We start from the raw sequence: 17,954 nt of genomic DNA, 5'->3' as shown, positions 1-17,954 counted from the left end.
GCCCCCTGGGGTTCACGCCATTCTCTTGCCTCAGCCTCCCGAGTAGCTGGGACTACAGGCGCCCACCACCTCGCCCGGCTAATTTTTTGTATTTTTAGTAGAGACGGGGTTTCACCGTGTTAGCCAGGATGGTCTCGATCTCCTGACCTTGTGATCCGCCCACCTCGGCCTCCCAAAGGGCTGGGATTACAGGCGTGAGCCACCGCGCCCGGCCTGATTTTTGTATTTTTAATAGAGATGGGGTTTTACCATGTTGGCCAGGCTGGTCTCGAACTCTTGACCTCAAGTGATCTGCCCACCTTGGCCTCCCAAAGTGCTGGGATTATAGGTGTGAGCAACCATGCCCGGCCAACTACATTAAATTTTAAACTTCTTTATTTTGAAATAAAAAGTAAAAACAGGCTGCTCTGCCTATGGAGTACCCATTCTTTTATTCCTTTACTTTCTTAATAAACTAGCTTTCATCTTAAAAAAAAAAAAAAAATGAAAACAAAATCCACAAAAGCAAACATAATGAACAGATTCAGTATCCAGAATATGTAAAGAATTAGGAGTCAATAAGAAGGTGGCAAACAGCTCACTTAGGAAAGAGCAAAAACCATGAATGGGAATTTGCAGAAATGGAAAAATAAATAAAAATGCTCATTCTTAGTGATCAGCAAATTAAAGCCAGAGGGATGTCCTTTCACACCCGTCAGAATGATGATGATGTCAGGGAAAGGAGTGAAGGCCAGTGGGCGAGACCACTGCCTTTTCGTGGGCCTCCTTGGTGACAGCAAGTCCAGTTGGGAGCTTCTTGTATGTACAGACAAGAAAATTTATTCAGAAGCTTGAAATAGCAAACACCTGGAGACAGCTCAGGGGTGCATCATTGGGGCAATGGATAGGTAGGTTGTTGTCTATCATATACTAAAAAGCAGTAAGAATCGATTATTAGAACTATATGGATCACAGCTGGGCGCAGTGGCTCACGCCTGTAATCCCAGTACTTTGGGAGGTCAAGGCGGGTGGATCACCTGAGGTCAGGAGTTTGAGACCAACCTGTCCAACATGGTGAAACCCCGTCTCTACTAAAAATACAAAACATTAGCTGGGCATGGTGGCATGAGCCTGTAGTCCCAGCTACTCAGGCGGCTGAGGTAGGAGAAGCGCTTGAACCCAGGAAGCAGAGGTTGCAGTGAGCTGAGATCATGCACTCCAGCCTGGGCAACAGAGCGAGACTGTCTCAAAAAAAAAAAAAAAAAAAGAACTACATGGATCACATAGGTGGATCCCACAAAGATAATCCACAAAGAAAGAAAATTCAGGCGGAACACATACAGTGTGATGACATATGACATGTTATATTTAAGACATGCAGAAGTTTTGTTTGGTTTTAAGAATCTGTAACTATTCAAAAATATAAACGTGTGTGGGGATGATACATATGTACTCTAGTGAGTGATTTCCCTAGCTGGGGACAGGATTGGAGATGATCTTTCTAGAGTGGGACATGGTGGAGGTTAACTGTCTTAGCAATGACTTATGGGTACTTGGATATTCACTGTATTATTATTATTATTATTATTTTTTTTTTTTTTTTTTTTTTTTTTTTTTGAGACGGAGTCTCGCTCTGTCACCCGGGCTGGAGTGCAGTGGCGCAATCTCGGCTCACTGCAAGCTCCACCTCCTGAGTTCACGCCATTCTCCTGCCTCAGCCTCCCGAATAGCTGGGACTACAGGCGCCCACCACCACGCCTGGCTGATTTTTGTATTTTCAGTAGAGAAGGGGTTTCACCGTGGTCTTGATCTCCTGACCTCGTGATCCGCCTGCCTCGGCCTCCCAAAGTGGTGGGATTACAGACATGAGCCACCACACCCGGCCCACTGTATTATTCTTTATTCCTCTTGATATATCTGAAATATTGTGAAGTATACTTAAATTATACATCCCTAAGAATATCCAAAAGCTCTCCTGGTAATATTTGCTTACTCCATTCACTCTTACAAACACTCCCATATCTTCTTGCCTGGAAACATCTGTTGAGGGATGGGATGAAGGGGAATGAGATTTTTCAGTGCTATCTCTGCCCAGTCCTGATCCCCTGTGTGACACCACTTTCTGGTGCTCTAGGTTGCCCCGCAAAAGCAGACATGGCCGCTTGCTCTTGAGTATGTCTGCACTGTCCCTACCTGAGGCCAGCACCGATGCGGGCGGCTAGGCAGCTCTCTTGTTTACAGTGGAAATGCCCACTCCCAGACCGGCATTGCCTATCAAGAATGGACAAGTGATAATAAAACTGTATAAAAGCTGAAAAAGTCTTATATTCTTCCTGTTTTTTCTTTAATTTTTATCAAAGTAATAAATATGTATGGTTTTTAAACATCAAATAGTTTAGAAGAACTTCTAATGAAGAATAAAAAGCCTCCACCTGTACCTCATAAATTTGTACAAATGCACAGAATGTACAACACCAAGAGTGACCTGTAATGTAAACATGGACTTTGGGTGATAATAATGTGTCCATGTAGGTTCTTCAGTAGTAACAAATGTATCTCTCTAGTGGGGCATATTGATAATCGGGAAGGCTGTGCATGCAGGGGCTGTATGGGGAATCTTTGTACCTTCCTCTCAATTTTGCTGCAAACCTATAACTGGTCTAAAAAATAAAGTCTATTTTTAAAAAAGCCTTTTCCACCTCACCTCTCCCAACCTCAGTCCACTTGCCAAAGGTAGCCATTGCTAGTTTTAATTCTTTGGAATACCTATAAATAATGTTATTTATATGTTATGTAAATAATAATGTGTTTGCTACTATTTCTGGGCTCATCACCCATAGATGTTAATTATCACCTTCCCTCTCTTGAGATTTTCTCTCTCCTGTATCTGCAGGTCAGTGGGGAATTGGCCGAGCTGGCTGGGCTTGGCCGGTTGGACTGGCTCCAAGCTGTGGGTCCAGCTAGGCATGTCTCCTTGTGTAGGTCAGGCTCAGGTCTGCTCTGGATTCCCCCTGGGGTCTAAGATGAAGGGACAGGGAAGCTCTTGTCACAATGATGGCAAAGCCACAAGAGGGAAGGCTCAGCTGCACAAGTGCATTTCAAACCCTTGCCAACATCTCACTGGCCAAAGCACGTCACGTGGCCACAGTCAGGTGTGAAGAAGTGCACTGTCTCTAGTAGCAGGCACTGCAAAGTCACACAGTCAAGGGCCTGGATACAGACAGGAGTGAAGAATTGGGACCATTTATTCAATCTACCATATTTCTCATAATTCTATTTTCTTATAGACTTCCCTGTAACAGTATTTTAGCTCAAATAATACAACACAGCTTTGCCCAATGGTTGGCCTCTTTTAAGTGGCTGACAGATACTTGATTCGTTTCTTAAATCTCAACATTCCCACAGGGTTCTGAGAAGGAATTTTGTTAGATAGTTTAGGCTTGGAGGATGAAGAAAGTTTGGGTGTGGGTTCTTCAAGGTCAGTCTGGCTGGAAACACCTTGTTCTCCCCTTCCCTTCTATGAAGTGAAGAGTGTCTTCAGATGGTGTATAGACAGCGAATTGCTACGGAAACATCATTTGATCTCCCCAGAAGATTACTACACCGATACAGTGCCATTTCACTCTGCACCTAAAGGTAATGCTTCTGTGCTCTCAGTGCCTGTGATACCATTTGGGGGAAGTTCTGCAGTAGCAGGGCCACATTGGCCACCTCTGCTGCCATTTCCTTGCTCAGAGGTTTTTTTCGCCTTTTCTTTAATTTCAATGGTGACTGTTGGGAAAGTCAAATCTGAGCATCTGAGCATGCCAGTTTCTTGCTAATGCTCCCCCGCCTGTATGACTGAAGTCCAGGCTTCTCCATGTGGACTATGATGCCCCATCTGCTGCCCAACACCAAGAATTATGTAAGTGTTTGGAGTTGCAGTTGAACCAAGAGAAGGAAAAACTGAAGACATAGATAAGCAAGGGAGCATGTTCCTGATGAGTGGGAGCAGGGACCTATGGGTTTTCCCATGCAGGAAAACAGCAGCTTCTCATCCTTTCAGAATGGAGGGAAGGCTGGGTAGAGAGGCAGAGAGGGTGTGTACATGTATGTGACATTGGGCCAATTTCCTGTGATATGGGAGGCAAGATATTCTGAGAATGAGTGGGGTGGGAGGCTGTGATGTGGGCTTAAGCAGGGAGTTAGACTTTTGTAAGAGTCCCCACGTGGATAGGGAGAAATCCCTGTGTGGATTCTGTGGCCACTTATCGGGATTGCCTAGCATGCTGGGCTCAGAAGACAAGCTCTCCCACAGCTCCAGTTGAGGGACTGTTTGATTCTCTGGGGCTTGGGGGCTGAGAAGGTGTTTGGGGTGGGAGGATTGGGATCTAGAAAATTGAGGGTGCTCCTGGGGAGAGTTCCACTGATGGTCTGAGCTACGTAGGGAAGTAAGGCAAGAAAGAGGTAGCAGAATCAAGTGTCATGGAGTACTAAGCCACTTAGTTTTTTTTGTTTTTGTTTTTGTTTTTGAGGCAGAGTTTCACTTTTGTTGTCCAGGCTAGAGTGCAATGGCACGATCTTGGTTCACTGCAACCTCCATCTCCCAGGTTCAAGCAATTCTTCTGCCTCAGCCTCCCAAGTAGCTGGGATTACAGGCATGTGCCACCACACCTGGCTAATTTTATATTTTTAATAGAGACGGGGTTTCTCTATGTTGGTCAGGCTGGTCTCGAACTCTTGACCTCAGGTGATCCACCCACCTCAGCCTCCCAAAGTGCTGGGATTACAGGCATGAGCCACCGCACCCGGCCATCACTTAGTATTTTAAAGTTAGTTGGAAACTCAGTATCTCATGCAGGTCAATAAGAATGGGGCTAACATGTATTGAGTGTTAACCAGGCATTGTGCTAAGAGATTTGTGATGGTATCCATTTGATTGCATTCTTGCTAGCAATGAATGTTCTCATTTAACCTTTGGGGGGATGGTTTTCTTGGTTTTGTTTGTTTGTTTGTTTTTGTTGAGACGGAGTCTCACTCTGTTACCCAGGCCAGAGTACAGTGGCATGATCTACTGCAACCTCTGCCTCCTGGGTTCAAGCAATTCTCCTGCCTCAGCCTCAGCCTCCTGAGTAGCTGGGATTACAGGCGCCTGCCATCATGCCTGGGTAATTTTTTTGTATTTTTAGTAGAGACAGGGTTTCACCATGTTGGCCAGGCTGGTTTCCAACTCCTGACCTCAAGTGATCTGCCGGCCTCAGCCTCCCAAATTGCCAGGATTACAGGCATGAGCCACTGCACTTGGCCAGGGGGTGGGGGATGATCTTAACAGTGTAAAAAGCTCATACAAACTTTCATCCCTTCTGTGAGCTCTTTAGAAAGCATGCTCATGTATGGGGTATGTGTACATGCATGTGTGTGTGACAGTGGTCTATTCATGTTCTTTGACCATGTTGGAAAATATTTTAACACTCTAGTCCTAAATTTTGTTGTCGTTTGTTTGTTTGTTTGTTTTTGAGACTGGGTCTTGCTTTGTTGCCCAGGCTGGAGCGCAGAAGCACAGCCATAACTCACTACAGCCTTGACCTCCTGTGCTGAAGTAATTCTCCCCACTCAGCCTCCTGAGCATCTGGGACCACAGGCATTCACTACCACACCCAGCAAACTTTTAATTTATTTTTTGTAGAGATAGGGTCTCACTCTCACTATGTTGCCAAGGCTGGTGTCAACTCCTGGGCTCAAGTGATGCTCCCACCTTGGCCTCCCAAAGTGCTGGGATGATAGGTGTGAGCCACCACGCCCGGCCATTTTGAATACATAGAATAAGTTCCAGGAGTAATTCACATGTTGAAGAGCAATTATAGCTGGTGTGGTAAATGTGAAAGTTTAGGAGAAAGATTAAGCTGACTGTGGCTTTGGTGGTTTTATTTGGTCATCTTAGGAATGCCCACCTCCTCACCTTGTTGCAGTAATTCAATTTGTTTCCTTGATGCTGTAGGCATCTCCCTACCTGGATGTTCAAAACTGACATTTAGCTGTGAGAAGCGTTCCGTCCAGAAGAAAGAGCTGAACAAGAAGCTTGAAGATTCATGCAGGAAGAAGCTTACTGAGTTCGAAGATGAGTTAGACCACACTGTGGACAGCCTGACATGGAATTTAACTCCTAAGGCCAAAGAAAGGACCAGAGAACCTCTCAAGGTCAGTTTGGAAGCCTGGGCAGAGCAGTGTTTGGGGGGACAGAGAGGCAGTGAAGGGGAAGGCATTTAGATGACATGAGAAGCTGTGATGAATCCATCGCAAAATAGAGTAGAGCTTGTGCTGGCCATCTATGGGTCATGCAGTTGGTCAAGATGTCAATAAGCACAGTCCCTTTGCCTGTCATTGACTCTATGCTTTTGTATGTTTCAAGAAAGCAAGTCAACCAAGGAATAAAAATTGGATGAACCACTTACGTGTGCCACAGAGAGAACTAGACAGACTTCTGCTTGCCAGAATGGAGAGTCAGAACCACTTCCTAAAAAATCCCCGTTTTTTTCCTCCTAACACTCCATATGGAGGCAAGTCTCTTATTTTTCCTCCAAAGAAGCCAGCACCGATAGGAGAATTCCTGAGTACAAAGCCAGAACAGAGGTATGTCTTTCTCTGACTTGAACTCTCAGAAAACCTGACACATGAGAGTTAACCTAGATGGTCCTCCATTTGGTCTGGCTGTAGAGGTCCCTAGACTTGCGGGGCAGGGTAGCAGTATCAGAACAGAGCAGGGCTGCAGGGTCACCCACTGGTGTGGCCTTTGGACCTTCCCCAGAGTCCTGGGTTTATGCTTTTCTGACCTGCCAGGGGTCTTGAGAAATAGGGGTTGGTGTGCCCTTTATTTACAATGGAGCAATCTGGGTCAAATGGAAGCAATCCCATTAGAGGCATAGGTCTTGAATAATAACAGCATTTGAAATTTGATTGATTATAAATAATTAGTGTAAACTGTGATTTTTCTTTAAGAGTGCCTTTGCCTATATATCAGTAATTGTCCTTATGAAAGTAATGAGTTGCTTCATGGGTTCATAATTTTAGTAAGCCTAAAACTATTAACATTTATTTATTAGACAACTAATATTTTTTATTGAGAAAAATTAGATACAAAAACTAGCTGGGTGTGGTGGCGTGCACCTGTGATCCCAGCCACTTGGGAGGCGGAAGTGGAAGGATTAACTGAGCACAGGGGTGTCGAGCCTGCCGTGAGCCAAGATTGTGCCACTGCACTCCAGCCTAGGTGACAGAGTGAGACCCTGTCAGAAAGAAAAGAAAAGAGAAGAGAAGAGGAGAAAAGAAAGGAGAAAGAAAAGAAAGAAAGATTAGAAAAGACTAATATTTGACATACCTATATTAAAAACCCAGTTACCTATTGGTGTTTAAACATGTAGAGTTTTTCCTGTGCATATTGAAAATGAAATATGTAGCTACTTATGTCTTCACAAAGATTGGATCATACTGTAAAATTATTTTATAACCTGCATTAACAATAAGATCCAAAAAACCCCCAACAAATGGCATATTGTGAATATCTTTGATGGCCTTTATGTATTTATTTTTACATTAATCAGTCACTGCCTACTATTTCATTGTATGGACAAAACTAACAGCCTTTCTCCCCCTCTTTTTTCATCCCGCAGTTGTGCTGATACTCCAGTGTTTATAGCTAAGCCACCAATTGGGTTTTTCACAGATTATGAAATTGGTCCAGTTTATGAGGTAGACATCTTGTTTCTTTACAGCTCCCACCCCATCTGCTTTCTTATTTTTAAAAAGTCTTTATTATGGAAATTTTCAACTGTACACAAAACTAAGGAAAAGACTATAACAACTCCTCAAATGCCCAACGTGCAGCTTCAACAGTTATCTACATTTTGCCAATCTGGTTTTATCTATTACTCCTACAACCTCTTCATGTGCACATCTATATGCACATGTATGTGCTGGAGTCATATAAGGAAAATATGATATCATGTCATTCTTCAGTTAATACATCAATTAGTATCTCTAATAGATAAGGGTTTTAAAAAGTAACCATAGTAGCACTGTCACACCCGGCCATATTAATAATGCTTCCTTAATATCAACTAATACCCATCTATGTCTGATCTTTATTTGTTTAAAAAAAAATAGTCCATTTATATTTGGTTTCTTTGCATCAGAATCTAAACATTGCATTTGATTAAAGTATCTCTTAATTCTCCTTTAGTTGATAATAATATCTCTCCCACCTCCTGCTTTTTAAAAATGCCATTTATTTGTTGAAGAAACTGCAATTTCATACACCCTGGATTTGGCTAATTGCATTATTGTGGTGACATTAAACATGTTCTTTTATCTTCCATATTTTCCACAAACTGGTCATTAGATATAGAGATTTTATGAGATTCAAGTTCCACTTTTCCTCTTTTTTGACAAGAATACTTCTTTGGTGGTACTGTGTATTTCTTACTGCATTCCATCAGGAGGAAGCATGGGATCTGGGTTTCCCATGATCAGTTATAAATGGCATCAGGTGTTGAAAGTCTGATTCATTCTCTATAAAGTTCTTATCAAACTTTCACTTAATAGTTAACAGCCTAGATGACTGCCAAATGACTATTGTCCAGATCAATTTTTTCTTCAATCAGGGCTTACAACATGGTAATTTCTAATTCTATTATTCCATCTACATTTATTAGCTTGATTTTCCATTTAAAAAACAGAAACAAAACTTTCCCTCTGACTTCGATTCCTGTCTCCTCCTCTTTCTTGTACTCTCCTGATATCTATAGGTAACTATTTCTATTAGTTTGCGTTCTTCCATTGTTTCTTTTTGAACCATAAGCAAATATGTATATATAGTTGAATCCCCTTCCCTTCTTACTGTCTTCTACATCTTAACAATATATTCAGTAATTCCTGCAAGAGCAGAGACTTTCCTCATTCCTTTTTCCCAGCTTCTTTCTTTTAAAAGCTTCCCACCATCTTGGGGAATCAGGTCAAGACCAAGCTTAGCAGTCACCAACTCTGCTCACCAGGTACAAAGACAACTAGGCCTAATGATAGCAATCTCTTCACACACACACGGATTGCATTTTATAGTTTAAAGAGCACTTGCATATCCATAATTCTTTAGGAATGTCTCAACCACTCATGGCAAAAAGCAGACCAATATGGTAGCTCTATATGCTGAACATTAGAGGAAGCATTTTGCTTACTCCCTGGACTTAACAGTAATGTGTTGTCTTTTGTACTTCTGTTTCTGGGACTTCTGTGTCTGGCCATCACGTTTTAAGGACAGTTGTAGAAGCTGGCAAGCACCCAGAGGAAAGGAGCTAAAATCATGTCAATTAGGGAGTAGAATAGGGAAAAGGGAGAGCTGCTAATGGACATATGGAAGATATTCTTCTTCAGGGCTTGCAGATGCCTGCTGTGGAAGCCTGTGCTCAGAGCCTGGAGATCCTGAGGCTGTAGATGAGGTAGACATAGACTGCTATGGAACAGTCTTTCCTCTGGTCTTTGCCTACTTGTCTAATTCTCATCCCTTTGATGTTCATAACAGTTATTTACCTGGCTAAACCATAAAGTGTAAGGATAAAAACATTTCAATTTTCAATCTTTAAAAATTTATGTCCCATGTACCCTTTCTCTGGAACCTCCCAGGGAACATGCTTCTCTAATAGAAATGAGGAAACCAAAGAAGAGGAAGGCATGGAATGTGGTACCAAGAGATCCAACATAGGGGAGAGGTGAAGGAAATCTCCAGGTTAATAACTCTTAAGAGATTTTGCAGTTAATATTGCTGCAAAGCAAAATTTCCCAAAGCTCAGCAACTTAAAACAATCATTTTATCATGCTTACAAATTCTTTGGGTGAAAAATTCAGAGAGAGCACAATGGGAATGACTTGTTCCACAATGTCTGAGGCCATTGCTGGAAAGAGTCAATGCTTAGGAGTGACATAAAAGTTGGGGTTGATGCTGTTGATGCTGTTGTAGATAGAGAGCTGAGGCTGTCTACCAGAATGTCTACACCACATAGCCTCTCTATGTGGGCTGGGCTTCCTTACAGTATGGCAATCTCAGGTTAATCAGACTTTTACATGACAATGCAAGTGAGTATCTGCACTTTTTTTTTTTTTTTTTTGAGATGGAATCTTGCTCTGTTGCCCAAGCTGGAGTGCAGTTGCAGGATCTTGGCTCACTGCAACCTGTGCCTCTTGGGTTCAAGCAATTCTCCCACTTCAGCCTCCTGTGTAACTAGGATTACAGGTACGCACCACCATGCCTGGCTAATTTTTTATATTTTTGGTAGGGAGAGGGTTTTGCCATGTTGGCCAGGCTGGTCTTGAACTCCTGACCTCAGATGATTCACTCGCCTTGGCCTCCCAAAGTCTTGGGATTACAGGCGTGAGCCATTGTACCCAGCCAAGTATCTGCACTTCTAAGTGAGTATCCTAGCAAGCAAGAGGGAGATTGCATCATATTTTATGACCTAATCTTATAAGTTGCACAGCACTACATCCTCTGCACGCCATAGATTACAAACAAGTCACTAAGGTTCATCCAGATTCAAGGGAAGATATGTAGACTTCATCTCTTTTTTTTTTTTTTAATCTTTTTTTTGGAATAAGGTCTGGTCTGTCGCCCAGACTGGAGTGCAGTGGCATGATCTTGGCTCACTGCAACCTATGCCTCCTGGGCTCAAGCAACTCCTCCCAACTCAGCCTCCCGAGAAGTTGGGGCTACAGGTGCATGCCACCACACCTGGCTAATTTTTGTATTTTTTGTATAGACGGGTTTTTGCTATGTTGCCCAGACTGGTTTCAAACTCCTAAGCTCAAGCAACCCACCCGCCTCAGCCTCCTAAAGTGCTAGGATTACAGGCATGAGCCAATGTCCAGCCTAGACTTCATCTCTAATGAGAACAGTGTCAAAGAACTTACGGATGTGTCTTAAAACTGCTACAGGAGTTATCCTATATGATAGCAGTAGGTGTAGTGGGCAACTAGCCCAGATTAGAAGAGGCCAGAAGGCTCTAGGAGAGGTTGATTTATGGAGATGACATTGACAAGAGTCCCTGATACATCTGGACATATGGGGGAGAGATTTGTAGGGTGTTGGAGAAGGATTGAATTATTGATAAGCACAAAGCAAACAAAATAATTAGTTGACTATTCACTCCAGGAAGACCAAAAATTGTACAAGGCAGGGAAAGGAATCACCTCATGCTCAGCTGTGAATAGCATTTACTTAGTAACTTGAATATAACATGAATTTCTAATCTAACCAGTAGTATGATATAACTATATTGGAAAGATGGGGGATAGGAAGGGCATGTTATATGGTGAGTCAGATATGGGAGAGGGAAGAGAGAATATCCATATCCTCCATCTATAATTAATACCTAAAACTGAACAAAAGTAGTATACTATTTGGAGACATGGAAATAAATACCAAAATAATCAGCTAAAGGAGGAAAAAGTGTTTATCTTTGGGGAGTGGAAAATGGCAGGATGGGGCCAGGGGAAGAGGGCAGTATTCTATTTTCAAAACCTTGTTGAACTCTGACTCTTTAAACCATGTGGCTGTCCAATTTAGAAGAAAACAATTAAAAAAAAAAAACTTTCCACAAAAAGAAATACCAGGCCCAGATCATTTTGCAGGCACAGATTACGAAACATTCGAGCTATTCCCTATTTTATGAAACTATTTCAGAGACTAGAAAAAAGAGGGAATGTAACATCATTATTAGGTAATAAGCCTAATTACTTTGACACCAAATAAAAATATATACCAGTCTTGCTTAAGAACATAGGTGCAGAAATACTAGGTAAAAAACAGCAAACCAAACCAAACAGGAACAACACACACATACACACACACACACACACACACACACACACACACACAGCCAATTCTTTGAAACCCAGGAATGCAAGGAATGTCTTCACAGCAGGCCTTGAGTTGGCAGTTGGCTCTCCTGAGCCTATTATTTTTTTCCTCCAAAGCTTCCAGTGCTGTTAAGGAAAGCCAGTCCATGCCACAATCCTTATAATGATCACTGTCCCAAACCTTGCAGCCACCACAGCGACCATGTTTCACTCCCTGGCCTTCCACCTGCACCTCATTTCAGTTGACCACTAGTGAAAGCCTTGGTAATTGTGACGATACCATCCCATGGTGCTCACACCCTAGTTCCCACCAGCTGTTTCACAGATGGATTGGTGTAATATGTAGTGTTGGCCAAAAATTGATGTAAATGCTGATTTAGGAATACAAACCTATAAATAAAAATAGGAAGACATACTTCATATTTATGTCGATTTTTATCTGGTGGGGGGCTGGTAGAGGATTTCAACTTTATCTGTAATGTTTTATTTCTTAAGCTGGGTGATGGAAATGTGGCTTCTGTCATGTTATATTTCATGCGCGTCCGTGTGAAGAGACCACCAAACAGGCTTTGTGTGAGCAACATGGCTATTTATTTCACCTGGGTGCAGGCGGGCTGAGTCCGAAAAGAGAGTCAGTGAAGAGAGATAGGAGTGGGGCCGTTTTATAGATTTGGGTAGGTAAAGGAAAATTACAGTCAAAGGGGGGTTCTCTGGCGGGCAGGAGTGGGGGTCACAAGGTGCTCAGTAGGAGAGCTTTTGAGCCAGGATGAGCCAGGAGAAGGAATTTCACAAGACAATGTCATCAGTTAAGGCAGGAACCGGCCATCTGGATGTGTACGTGCAGGTCACAGGGGATATGATGGCTTAGTTGGGCTCAGAGGCCTGACATTCCTGTCTTCTTATATTAATAAGAAAAGTAAAATGAAATAGTGGTAAAGTGTTGGGATGGTGAAAATTTTGGGGGGTGGTATGGAGAGATAATGGGCGATGTTTCTCAGGGCTGCTTCGAGCGGGATTAGGGGCGGCGTGGGAACCTAGAGTGGGAGAGATTAAGCTGAAGGAAGATTTTGTGGTAAGGGGTGATATTGTGGGGTTGTTAGAAGGAACATTTGTCATTTAGAATTATTGGTGATGGCCTGGATACAGTTTTGTATGAATTGAAAAACTAAATGGAATAAGAGAAGGAGAAAAACAGGTATAAAAGGTCTAAGAATTGGGACGACTCAGGACATCTGAGTAGAGAGTGCCTAAGGAGATTCAGCATAGTCCTGCCAGCAAAGATTATTTATTTACTTCAAGAGTTTAGAGTGGCAGGTTGGGGATAGCACAATGAGATATCAGCTGTGACGGCTTGGAGAAACAGTGTAAACCGGCAATGTAAACAAGAGCAGGGCATGTATGAGTAGTTAAGAACAGTGAATAGGAGTATGACTAGACAGAAGATAATAGGGATGACAAGTTTTTTGGGGGCACAGTCTAAGTTGGTCTGGTGTCTGGAATGAGACTGGGGCCTAATAAAAAGGAGCATCTATACAGGAGCTCAAATGGGCTGTACCTTGTAGCATTCTGAGGACAGGCCTGAATTCTGAGAAGCGAAAGTGGTAAAAGTATTGTCCAGTCCTTTTTAAGTTGATGGCTGAGCTTGGTGAGATGTGTTTTTAAAAGGCTTTTAGTCTGTTCTACTTTTCCTGAAGACGGAAGACCGTAAGGGATACAAAGGTTTCACTGAATACTAAGAGCCTGAAAAACTGCTTGGTTGATTTCACTATAAAGGCTGGTCTGTTATCAGACTGTATAGTGGTGGGAAGGCTAAACTGAGGAATTATGTCTGACAGAAGGGAAGAAATGACCGCGGTGGCCATCTCAGACCCTGTAGGAAAGGACTCTACCAATCCAGTGAAAGTGTCTACCTAGACTAAGAGGTATTTTAGTTATCTGACTTGGGGCATATTGAGTAAAGCTAATTTGCCAGTCCTAGATGGGGGCAAATCCTCGAGCTTGATGTGTAGGGAAGGGAGGGGGCCTGAATAATCCCTGAGGAGTAGTAGAATAGCAGATGGAACACTGAGAAGTTATTTCCTTGGGGATAGATTTCCACGATGGAAAGGAAATGAGAGGTTCTAAGAGCGGGCTAGTGGCTTGTACTATAGCATAGCCTGCCATTGCTAGTGTGTGGTGATTAGGCCTGGTGGAACTGCCATCAATAAATCAAGCGTGATCAGGGTGAGGAACAGGAAAGAAGGAAATATGGGGAAATGGTGTGAATGTCAGGTGGATCAGAGAGATACAGTCATGGGGGTCAGGTGTGGTATCAGGAATAATGTGGGAGGCCGGATTGAAGTCTGGGCCAGGAACAATGGTAATTGTGAGACTTAACAAAGAGTGAGTACAGCTGAAGGAGCCGGGGAGCAGAAAGTATATGCATCAGGTATGAGGAAGAAAATAGATTTTGGAAGTTATGAGAAATGTAGAGAGTGAGTTGAGCATAGTTTGTGATTTTTAGGGCCTCTAAAAGTATTAAAGCAGTGGCAGCCGCTGCACACAGACATGAGGGCTAGGCTAAAACAGTAAGGTTAAGTTACTTGGACAGAAAGGCTACAGGGTGCGGTCCTGGCTGTTGTGTAAGAATTCTGACCACACTAACCATGCCTAGGAAGGAAAGGAGTTGTTTTCTAAGGGATTGAGGTTTGGGAGATTAATTGGACATGATCAGCAGGGAGAGCACATGTATTTTTATGAGAATTATGCTGAGATAGGTAACAGATGAGGATGAAATTTGGGCTTGACTGAAGTAATGGGGTCTGTCTGTGAAGCCTTATGGCAGTACAGCTCAGGTAATTTGCTGAGCCTAATGGGTGTCAGGGTCAGTCTAAATGAAAGCGAAAAGAGGCTGGGATGAAGGGTGCAAAGGAATAGTAAAGAAAGCATGTTTGAGATCCAAAACAGAATAATGGGTTGTAGAGGGAGGTATTGAGGATAGGAGAGTATATGGGTTTGGCACCACGGGGTGGATAGGCAAAACAATTTGGTTGATAAGGCTCAGATTCTGAACTAACCTGTAAGCCTTGTCTGGTTTTAGGACAGGTAAAATGGGGGAATGGTAAGGAGAGTTTATAGGCTTTAAAAGGCCATGCTGCAGCAGGCGAGTGATAACAGGCTTTAATCTTTTTAAAGCGTGCCGTGGGATGGGATATTGGCATTGAGGGGGGTGTAAGGGTGATTAGGTTTTAATGAGATTGTCCAGGGTGCATGATCGGTCGCCAAGGAGGGAATAGAGGTATCTTATACTTGTGGGTAAAGGTGGGGGGATACGAGAGGAGGATGCGAAGGAGGCTTTGAACTGGGGAAAAGGTGGCAATGAGGTGTGGCTGTAGCCTAGGAATAGTCAGGGAAGCAGCTAATTTGGTTAAAATATCTCGGCCTAATAAGGGAACTGGGCAGGTGGGGATAACTAAAAAAGAGTGCATAAAAGAGTGTTGTCCAAGTTGGCACCAGAGTAGGGGAGTTTTCAGGGGTTTTGAAGCTTGGCCATCAATACCCACAGCAGTTATGGAGGCAAGGGAAACAGGCCCTTGAAAAGAAGGTAATGTGGAGTGGGTAGCCTCCGTATTGATTAAGAAGGGGACGGACTTACCTTCCACTATGAGAGTTACCTGAAGCTTGGCGTCCGTGATGGTCTAGGGGGCTTCCGAGGCGATCGGGCAGCGTCAGTCTTCAGCTGCTAAGCCAAGAAGGTCTGGGAAGGAGTCAGAGGGTCTTGGGCCAGAGTTCCAGGGTCTCTGAGAGTGGCTGCCAGGTGAGTTGGACGGTCCAGTTTCCAGTAGGGTCCCGCACAGATGGGACACGGCTTAGGAGGAATCCTGGGCTGCAGGCATTCCTTGGCCTGGTGGCCAGATTTCTGGCACTTGTAGCAAGCTCCTGGGGGAGGAGGTTCTGGAGGAATGCCTGGCCACTGTGGTTCAGGCATTTGGAAGTTCTTGTGTGCTGGAGATGTGGCTGGGGTTTGTCTCACAGTGGAGGCAAGGAATTGCAACTTTTTTCTATTATTGTACACCTTGAAGGTGAGGTTAATTAAATCCTGTTATGGGGTTTGAGGGCCGGAATTTAATTTTTGGAGTTTTATTTAATGTCGGGAGCAGATTGGGTAATAAAATGTATATTGAGAATAAGACAGCCTTTTGACCTCTTAGGGTCTAGGGCTGTAAAGCATCTCAGGGTTGCTGTCGAACGAGCCATTAACTGGGCTGGGTTTTTATATTTGATGAAAAAGAGCCTAAACGCTATCTGATTTGGGATAAAGAAAAAGGAGTATTAACCTTGACTATGCCTTTAGCTCCAGCCACCTTTTTAAGAGTAAATTGCGAGCAGGTGGGGGAGGGCTAGTCACGGAATGAAACTGTAAGCCCGACCAGGTGTGAGGAGGGGAGGTGATAAAAGGATTATAGGGTGGAGGAGCAGAGGCTGAGGAAGAATTGAGACCTAGCTCGGCCTGGCAAGGAGCAGCCTCGAGGAGGACGGGAGAGGTTAGATGGGTCTGTAGAAAAGGAAGATTAGAAAGACTCAGTGACGCTTGGGGTTGGGACTGAGGGGACAGGTGGGAGGGAAAGAAGGAAGATTTGGGATGAGTTGTATTGGGAACAGAGACTAGAGAGGGACCGATGTGTAAAAGAATGCCTGGACGTCAGGCACCTCAGACCGTTTGCCTATTTTACGACAAGAATTATTTAGCTCTTGCAGGATGGAAAAATTGAAAGTGCCGTTTTCTGGCTATTTGGAACTACTGTTGAGTTTCTATTGGGGTCAAGCAGCATTGCAGAAGAAAATAAGACGCTTAGATTTTAGGTCAGGTGAGAGTTGAAGAGGTTTTAAGTTCTTAAGAACACAGGCTAAGGGAGAAGAAGGAGGAATTGAGGTGGAAGGTTGCCTATAGTGAAGCCCAGAGAAAAGGGAGAGTAGAGACACAGAGGGAAGGGGTTCGGGGGTTCTTACCCTCCAGAAAAGCAGGAAAGGGGTTGGGGCACAGAGATACAAGGTCGGGGTGAAGAAATAAGGGATTGGGGTGCAGAGATATAAGAGGTTGGGGCACGGAAATACAGGATTGGGGCGCAGAGATATGAGGTCGGGGCGCGGAAATAAGGGATCAGGGCGCAGAGATAAGAGGTTGGGGTACTTGCCTCTCCTCCAGAAAAGCAGGACTTGCCGCTAAGGGTGAAGGACCAAGGCAGGTGTCCTTGCGTGGTCTGACACCTTTGAAACGTGGGTGAATAATCAGAGAGGCGTCCCTGCAATGATTAAACACCAAGGGAAGGCTGCCTTCCCAGTCCGTGACCGGCGCTGGAATTTTGGGTCCATGGATAAAACGTGTCTCCTTTGTCTCTACCAGAAAAGGAAAGGAGTTGAAATTAAGAGAAGGGAGAGATTGAAGTGTGGCGCCAAGACTGAAAGGAGAAAGGTTGAGGGATAGTGAGGGAGGTTGGAGAAGAGAGTAAAAAGAGGCCGCTTACTGGATTTGAAATTGGTGAGATGTTTCTTGGACCGGTCAGTCTGAGGACCTGAGGTCGTAGGTGGATCTTTCTCACGCAGCAAAGAGCAGGAGGACAGGGGATTGATCTCCCAAGGGAGGTCCCCCGATCCGAGTCATGGCACCAAATTTCATGCGTGTCCGTGTGAAGAGACCACCAAACAGGATTTGTGTGAGCAACATGGCTATTTATTTCACCTGGGTGCAGGTGGGCTGAGTCTGAAAAGAGAGTCAGCGAAGAGAGATAGGGATGGGGCTGTTTTATAGGATTTGGGTAGGTAAAGGAAAAAGGGGGGTTCTCTGGCGGGCAGGAGTGGGGGTCACAAGGTGCTCAGTGGGGGAGCTTTTTGAGCCAGGGAAAGGACTTTCACAAGGTGATGTCATCACTTAAGGCAAGGACCGGCCATTTACATTTCTTTTGTGGTGGAATGTCATCAGTTAAGGTGGGGCAGGGCATATTCACTTCTTTTGTGATTCTTCAGTTACTTCAGGCCATCTGGGCATATAGGTGCAAGTCACAGGGGATGCGATGGCTTGGCTTGGGCTCAGAGGCCTGACATTATAATTTATACAT

The 17,954-nt window shown here is 43.9% G+C and overlaps 1 protein-coding gene across 7 annotated transcripts in view; it reads left to right on the top strand.

The window, feature by feature from the left end:
• The window catches only part of DLEC1 (DLEC1 cilia and flagella associated protein), a 91,628-nt gene that overhangs the window by 28,037 nt on the left and 45,637 nt on the right, over positions 1 to 17,954 (top strand). For 6 of the 7 annotated variants that reach the window (XM_058442444.1, XM_058442446.1, XM_058442442.1 and 3 more), the window contains 4 exons: positions 3,505 to 3,615; positions 5,957 to 6,156; positions 6,368 to 6,588; positions 7,626 to 7,704. In XM_058442444.1, coding sequence (XP_058298427.1) covers positions 3,505 to 3,615; positions 5,957 to 6,156; positions 6,368 to 6,588; positions 7,626 to 7,704 — 611 coding nt within the window. The remainder of the gene's footprint in view (positions 1 to 3,504; positions 3,616 to 5,956; positions 6,157 to 6,367; positions 6,589 to 7,625; positions 7,705 to 17,954) is intronic. The other variant, XM_058442443.1, reaches the window with a different exon arrangement.

This window comes from Hylobates moloch, unplaced genomic scaffold (assembly GCF_009828535.3).
Source record: "Hylobates moloch isolate HMO894 unplaced genomic scaffold, HMol_V3 SCAFFOLD_8, whole genome shotgun sequence".
Classification (NCBI taxonomy): Eukaryota; Metazoa; Chordata; class Mammalia; order Primates; family Hylobatidae; genus Hylobates; species Hylobates moloch.
This window is presented reverse-complemented; position numbering and strand designations above follow the sequence as displayed.